The sequence below is a fragment of the Helianthus annuus genome, chromosome 4 (assembly GCF_002127325.2).
Source record: "Helianthus annuus cultivar XRQ/B chromosome 4, HanXRQr2.0-SUNRISE, whole genome shotgun sequence".
Classification (NCBI taxonomy): Eukaryota; Viridiplantae; Streptophyta; class Magnoliopsida; order Asterales; family Asteraceae; genus Helianthus; species Helianthus annuus.
In genome coordinates this window covers 189,214,567-189,221,737 of record NC_035436.2, presented here as the reverse complement: position 1 = coordinate 189,221,737, position 7,171 = coordinate 189,214,567, and the positions used below count along the sequence as shown (strand labels likewise).

Here is a 7,171-nt window from a genome sequence, read left to right as displayed (position 1 = left end):
GCCCACCGTGGTCCACGGATAACAAACCGAAGCCTACTATACCCAAATCAACTTAGATAACAAATTTCAGGTTTTTGAAGATGGAGAGGTCGTCGACGACGGCCCTTGCAATTGCCCATAGCCCAAAAACTTCCGTAGACAGCCAAATAACCCGTAAGCCAAAAACTGACTTTCTGGGGGGCGTCGGCGACGGCCCTTAGGGCGTCGGCGACGACCTCTAGAAAATGGGTTTTTCCTGCTGTGTTATTTCGTTGTTCGCACGCACTAAAATTCGCATAACTTTCAACCCGTTTATCCGTTTAACCTCCCGTTTCTTCCTGCGTGATCGTAATTTGGTCCTCTACCCTATGGACTCAAAATCCGACATCCGGATTAAGGAAAATTTTTTGATTAAATTGTTTTAATAAAACTGCATCAGAAAATTTAATTTTCAATTGCCTCATTTTCATAGACAGAGAGAACACTTTCTGGCCATTGCGTTTGATAAAAAATACATTTTTGAAGTGTTTTAGTCATTGCGTTTAGATAAAACACATTTTTATGTGTTTTCAGTCCATTGCGTTTTAGAGAGAACACTTTCTTTTGTGTTTTTAGGCCATTGCGTTTTACAAATAAGACATTTTTATGTGTTTTCTGACCATTGCGTTTTAGAAATACACATTTTTGAAATGTTTTTAGTCCATTGCGTTTTAGGTAAAACACATTTTTATGTGTTTTCAGTCCATTGCGTTTTAGAAAAAAGACATTTTTAAGTGTTTTCTAACCATTGCGCTTTAGAATTGAGACATTTCTTTGTGTTTTGGTGCATTGCATTTTAGGTAAAACACATTTTTTATGTGTTTTCAGTCCGTTGCGTTTTAGAAAGTACACTTTCTTTTGTGTTTTTAGGCCATTGCGTTTTAGAAAACAGACATTTTTAAGTGTTTTCTAGTCATTGCGTTTTAGAAATAAGATATTTTTTGTGTTTTTGGTGCATTGCGTTTTAGAAAAAAAGTCGTTTTTATGTGTTTTAAGTCCATTGCATTTTAGAAAGTACACTTTCTTTTGTGTTTTTAGGCTATTGCGTTTTAGAAATAAGACATTTCTTTGTGTTTTCTGGCAATTGCGTTTTAGAAATAAGACATTTCTTTGTGTTTTTGGTGCATTGCATTTTAGAAAAAAGTCATTTTTTACGTTTTTTTTTTCCATTGCGATTTACGTAACTGGGTTTTCGAAAAAAAATTTTCTAAAATATAGCAATAGTATACTCGTTTTAAAGATAAAAACGATCGTTTTTTGTGCAATTTTTATTAAAAAAATAATGTCGTATGAAAAAGTTATTAACGTTTAAAAATGGGGGGAATTTGAGGAGAGAGAAACTATTGTTCCTGAATTGACTAGAATGCTCTCACACAAACCCACGAGCCACTTTTCTTCTATTCAATTTCACTCATTTAATCTTAGCACTTGATTAAATCAATTGATGGTCAAGATTACTTTCTAGCCTATCTAGCCAAAAAAACTTCCTATTATATCCTAACCCTTAAATGGTAATTATAAAAATTCATTTTTAGTTAAATAGATTAAGTCATCTTTAATTACTATTAACAAAACAATTCTTGAGTTATTATATGTAATTTATAATAAAAAAAAAATCTGATTGAATATTGTGTTGATGAATGGATCTCCTACTTCAGAGTTTAAATTACAAAGATGATTAAGATAAGGTGATCCACTATCACCTTTCTTATTTATCCTAGCCATGGAAGCGTTGGACGTCATTATGACTAGGGCGGGAGAAAGAGGAGTATTTAAGGGTGTAAAACTTCCAAATGAAGGCCCATGCATATCCCAATTTTGTTACGCGAATGATGTAATATTCATGGGAGAGTGGTCCGAGACAACCATACTAAACCTGAACAGAATTCTGAGATGTTTTTATTTGTGTTCGGGGCTAAAAGTGAATTTAAATAAATCTAAGTTATATGGAGTGGGGGTCGATGAGGAGGAAATCAAAAGCATGGCTGATAAAATAAAGTGTAGGAAAGGTGATATGCTGTTTCGGTTCCTTGGTTTAACAATAGGTGCAAACATGAAGCGAGTAAAATTCTGGAAACCAGTAGTGGATAAGTTCAATAATAAATTATCGGCTTGGAAGGCTAAAATGCTTATCTTTCGCCAGAAGATTGGTCCTAGCAAAAGCAGTGATGGGAGCTCTACCAAATTACTACTTATCGATGTACTTAGCACCAAAGAAAGTTTTACAATCGTTAGAAGCAATTCGTAGAGATTTTGTATGGGGAAGGAAAGATGGTAAAAACAAGATTCGGTGGATAGCATGGAATAAAATGGTAAGACCAAAAAAATATGGAGGATTTGGAATTGGTGATTTGAGAAGCGCCAATTTAGCTTTATTGGTAAAATGGGGATGGAAATATAAGATGAATCAGGAAGCATTATGGGCAAAGGTTATAAAGGCAATCCATGCAAATAAGAGGAGCCACAAATACATTCCAGTCAACAATGGAATCCCTGGTTTATGGAAAGATATAGTATCATCATATAAAGAATTGGACAGTAGAGGAATAAAGTTGGAAGAAAGACTAGTGGCAAAATGGGGAGATGGAACAAAGGTGAAATTTTGGATGCATAGTTGGGTAGGAGAGATGCCGTTCAAAGACCAATTTCCAGACCTGTTCAAGATCGCTAAGAATAAGCAAGCTTATGTGGCCGACTTTGCTATAAAACTACAAAACAAAGTGCAGTGGAACATCGACTGGATAAGACCTCCAAACACTGATGCAGAATGGTTTCAATGGACAGATATGTTGAATGAGTTAAACAAAATAAGATTTCTCGCAGGAAAAGACCGATGGGGCTGGGTGATCGAGAGGTGGGATGAGTTCTCAGTGGCGGTTGTAAAGGAGCAGATCAATAAACAATCAGAGAGCGAACAGGAAGAGAGATGGACACACTGGAACTCGTGGTTACCTGCAAAAGTTAATTATTTCATTTGGAGGGTGGGTATAGGTAGAATTCCGGTTAAAACAGAACTGAGGAGAAAAGGAGTTGAGTTAAACAACTACCTATGTTCAAGATGCGGAACAGTGGAAGAATCGATCGGTCACCTTATAAGCAAATGCACGAGGTCTGTACCTGTGTGGAGGAAAATTATCGCGTGGCTGAAGTTGCCGTCATCGGCGGATATCAGTTCGTGCGAGAAGTTATTAACATATGCAGACGGATTAAAGGGATCATTGGAATGGAAGAAAATTGTAAAAATGACTCTACAAGCGACAATGTGGCATCTATGGAAAGCAAGGAACGGAAAGGAGTTTAGAGGCATCATAAGATCAGAAGAAAACGTAGTCGATGACATTAAGGCAGATACGTTCTTATGGTTGAAAACTAGATCGAGATTGAAAGACTTAATATATGGGAGAGGTGGGAGGATTTTAATATAAGAGACATAGTAAAATAATAGCATAAGATTTGGGGGATTGGGGATTAAATTGTATGTGTGCACTTTAGTTTGTAATCTTTTGGGTTTTATAGCATATGCTGGCCCTATTCTATAATCATAGAATTTTACCGTTAAAAAAAAATAAAAAAAAAAAAACAAAAAATGCAGGCTACAGGTCTCGAACCCAACTCCTGAAGCACATCAAAGTTTTATCATAATAGCCGAACCAGTGAGCCAAACTCAAAGTCATGAATTTGAAGAAATTCAAATATTATTTAAACAGTTTCTATCTTTTATCATCTTCCTAAAATAAATCCAAAATAAGACTAACCATTTAATCAGGGACGGAGCTTAGTGGGAAGCCGGAGGTGCACCCGTTCCCTGAATGTTTTGCTTAGAAGTGTAAAATTTTCGATTTTTCGTAGGAAAATTTTAAAATTATAAACGAAGAGATCAACCGATTTCGGAGTTGCCGGAAAATCGCCGTTAAATCCGGACGAGATAAGGAGAGATGGTACTGATGATCTTCTTTTGTTACTTTTGGACTTTTACATCTTTAGTCCTTGAGGTTTTAAACCATTTAAACTTGTTTTTTTTTCCTATTTAGTACTTAACTTTATAAAAAAAAAAAAAAAAAAAAAAAAAAAAAAAAACAGTGTGTCCACCTAGTTTAACATTAATAATGCTTACATAATAGCACCGTTCAACTTGAGTCATCACAAAATAAATTATTGCAAAAGACAAAAATATTTAACATTATTGTGTACATTCTTGATAAACTAAAGGCTTAACTTATTCTTGTTTTTCAACATAGAAGCCAATTTATCTAAGGTTTTTGTAGAGCACCCATCTTTGCTAATGACATTGGCAGCTGCATCTTTAAGATCTCGAATTCGACTCCTAATCGCTTTCCCTTCTTCTCCCTCCAATAAACTCTTCACAACCCTCGCGATCTCTACCCGACCGATGATGCCATTTTCACCAACGGTGGGCCTTAAAGCCACTTTTATACCCTCAGTTAAAGATACTGCGTTCATCTTTTGTTCCGCATAAAGCGGCCAAGCAATCACCGGTACACCATGTACTACAGTCTCGAGGATCGAGTTCCAACCACAGTGGGTCAAAAACCCACCAGTTGAACTGTGACTTAGAATCTGGGCTTGTGGGGCCCATGAAGAAACCACAAACCCATTACCTTTGGTTCTTTCCAAAAACCCTTTTGGTAAAAAACCAAGAGGGTCCTTATGACCATGCGAATTAAAGTAAGTCGCGTTCGCTTGATCACTCGGGCTTCTAACCACCCATATGAACCTTTGCTCACTCAACTCCAAACCCATGGCTAACTCATTAAGCTGATTAGAAGATAGGGTTCCACCGCTCCCAAAAGATATGTACAAAACAGAACCACATGGCTGACCATCTAACCACTTCAAACACCCTGACCCATCTACATCACTACTCGAACCGGTTTGTATCAACGGCCCAACCGGATAAATCTTGGGCTTGCCCGGTTCAGCCTCTAGTAAAGCTTTCAAAGCTCCACCCTCCAACTCCTTGAAGCTATTTACCGCTATACCCTCAGCCATCATATACCTCTTTGCATTATGAAGCACCCATTTGTATGCATCATTCTTCCTATCTTGAACCGGGTCAAGCAGGTCTTGTCCCCGAACTGGTAGGCAGCCAGGGATCTGAACCGGTTCAGGCAAATCCCTATACTCACATGACGTCATTTGATCAAGTTTAGGCAAATAAAGAAATAAAGATAAAGCCATAGCAGTTGATGGAAAGAACACATAAGGTGAAACACCAAATTCAATAGCAACATCAAATGCGTCAGTGCCAAAAAGATCAATAAACAAAGCCACCATGTTGTGTTCAGCAACTAATGACTTGAAAACTTCACGAAGCGAATCGAGAGACCGCGTAACCATGAGGCTGATTCGAGTCTCCATTTGGGTGTCTTGTGGTAGATCATCAAAATTTACCGGTGGAAGAATGATATGGTTGAGGCCCATGGGGAGTGAATCAAGAAAAGCTTTTTGTGAGATGGATAAAGGTCCATCATTTGGGATGATGAAAGTTGATGAGATGTTGTGGTTGTTCTTTAACCTCTTGGCAAATTCAACCAAAGGGATCAAGTGTCCCATTCCTGGGCTTGGTACAATGGCTATATGGGGTGTTCTTTCCATTCTAGAGAGAGAAATAGATACAGATATATATGTATATATATATATAGAGAGAGAGAGATGGAAGTTTTGAGATCAATGAGCTTCTATGGTGAAATATATAGCCAAAGGTTGAGGGTGTTTTGTACTTTGTACAAGGAAAGAGGGATGCAAATGAGACCAACAATGAATGTATATTATGAAAATATACCAATCATTAACATAAATTATTAATATATTAGATTTTATTCATCAGAATATTTTTTTAATGGTAAATTTGGATCATTGACATGTATCTGAAGTATCATCGTGTCACTAACAGAATCACTCGATTATATCTAGCTCTACTAGACAATAATGTATGTACACCAATTTATGAGGAAACCCAAATAAATCTGGGGAAAAAAATCCCCTTATGAGTATCAAACTCAGAACCTAATGGTCCCTAAACCTTATCCAACCCGAAAGATGCAACTAAGTTATAAATTATAATGTCCTGTGCTCATCAAAAGATTAGGTTTTTTTTTTTTTTCAGTTTCAAAGATTCTTAAGATATTAAAATACTGAAAATTATTATATATTATTAAAATCAAGGTATGTTTATATCTCCATTATAAGTTGACGATGACCACAATAATTTATAGTGTTGCTAATTTGCTTTAAAATAATTACACTTAATAAAATGGGAACCGAACAAAGTTCTAAAATAGTTCATTAATAACTGTTAATTAAATGCATTGAACAATATGTGTTTTTTTAGTTCTCTGTTTCAATCATCTTCGATCCATTAACATTACTTTCCCACTAAAAGTTGATTATTATTGACATATTTGACACTCATAACCACTAACATAACTTTATAATTATAAGATATAATATAATGATTACAAAATTATTTTTACCATATAATAATACATAGCTGTAATAAAACCTTTTGTAATAAATGGATCAAACTCTCAAATATGTCAATAATAATCAACTTTTAGTGGGAAAGTAATTAGGCTATGTGGTAGGTGATGGTCCATCCTTGGAGGATGATCCGTCACATAGATTGGGTGTGAGGATTGGGCAAAGAGGATGGAGCTAAGGAAATGGGAGGATGGGCCTAATATATATATATGTATATATTGTATGTATAGGTGTGTGAGAGAGGGGGAGGGGCATCTTTGCCGTTGGCGACGCTGGAGGAACGGCGACGGAAGGCATGAAATGGAAAGGGGGACGACGACGGAGGGAAGACGATGCTGGACGGTCCCCATATCGTCCAGCCTTAGGCTGTAACTCATAATTTTTTTTTTTAATAACAACAATCAAATGCATTCAAACCAGAAGGTTAGAGCAAATTACAAATCATGGGTTGGTAGACGGGCAACAAGCTGCGCCGCCACCCCCTTTTAAATTGCAAATCCTACTCGGCTAAACACATAACTATGGCCTACAGACACTGTCGCATGCGCAAGTGCTGCCTTTTGAACCCGCTTCAAGAAACCGGACGCCACACGGGCCAGACAACCAAAGGTATCGAACGCGAAAGGAAGGAAGGCATGTTGATTATCTATGC

The 7,171-nt window shown here is 36.8% G+C and overlaps 1 protein-coding gene across 1 annotated transcript; it reads right to left on the bottom strand.

The window, feature by feature from the left end:
• Window positions 1-4,088: 4,088 nt before the first annotated feature.
• LOC110937605 (hydroquinone glucosyltransferase) lies at window positions 4,089-5,773 on the bottom strand. Its single transcript, XM_022180048.2, has one exon. The coding sequence runs from the start codon at window positions 5,632-5,634 to the stop codon at window positions 4,222-4,224; it is 1,413 nt and encodes a 470-aa protein (XP_022035740.1). The 5' UTR covers window positions 5,635-5,773; the 3' UTR covers window positions 4,089-4,221.
• Between the last annotated feature and the right edge of the window lie 1,398 nt (window positions 5,774-7,171).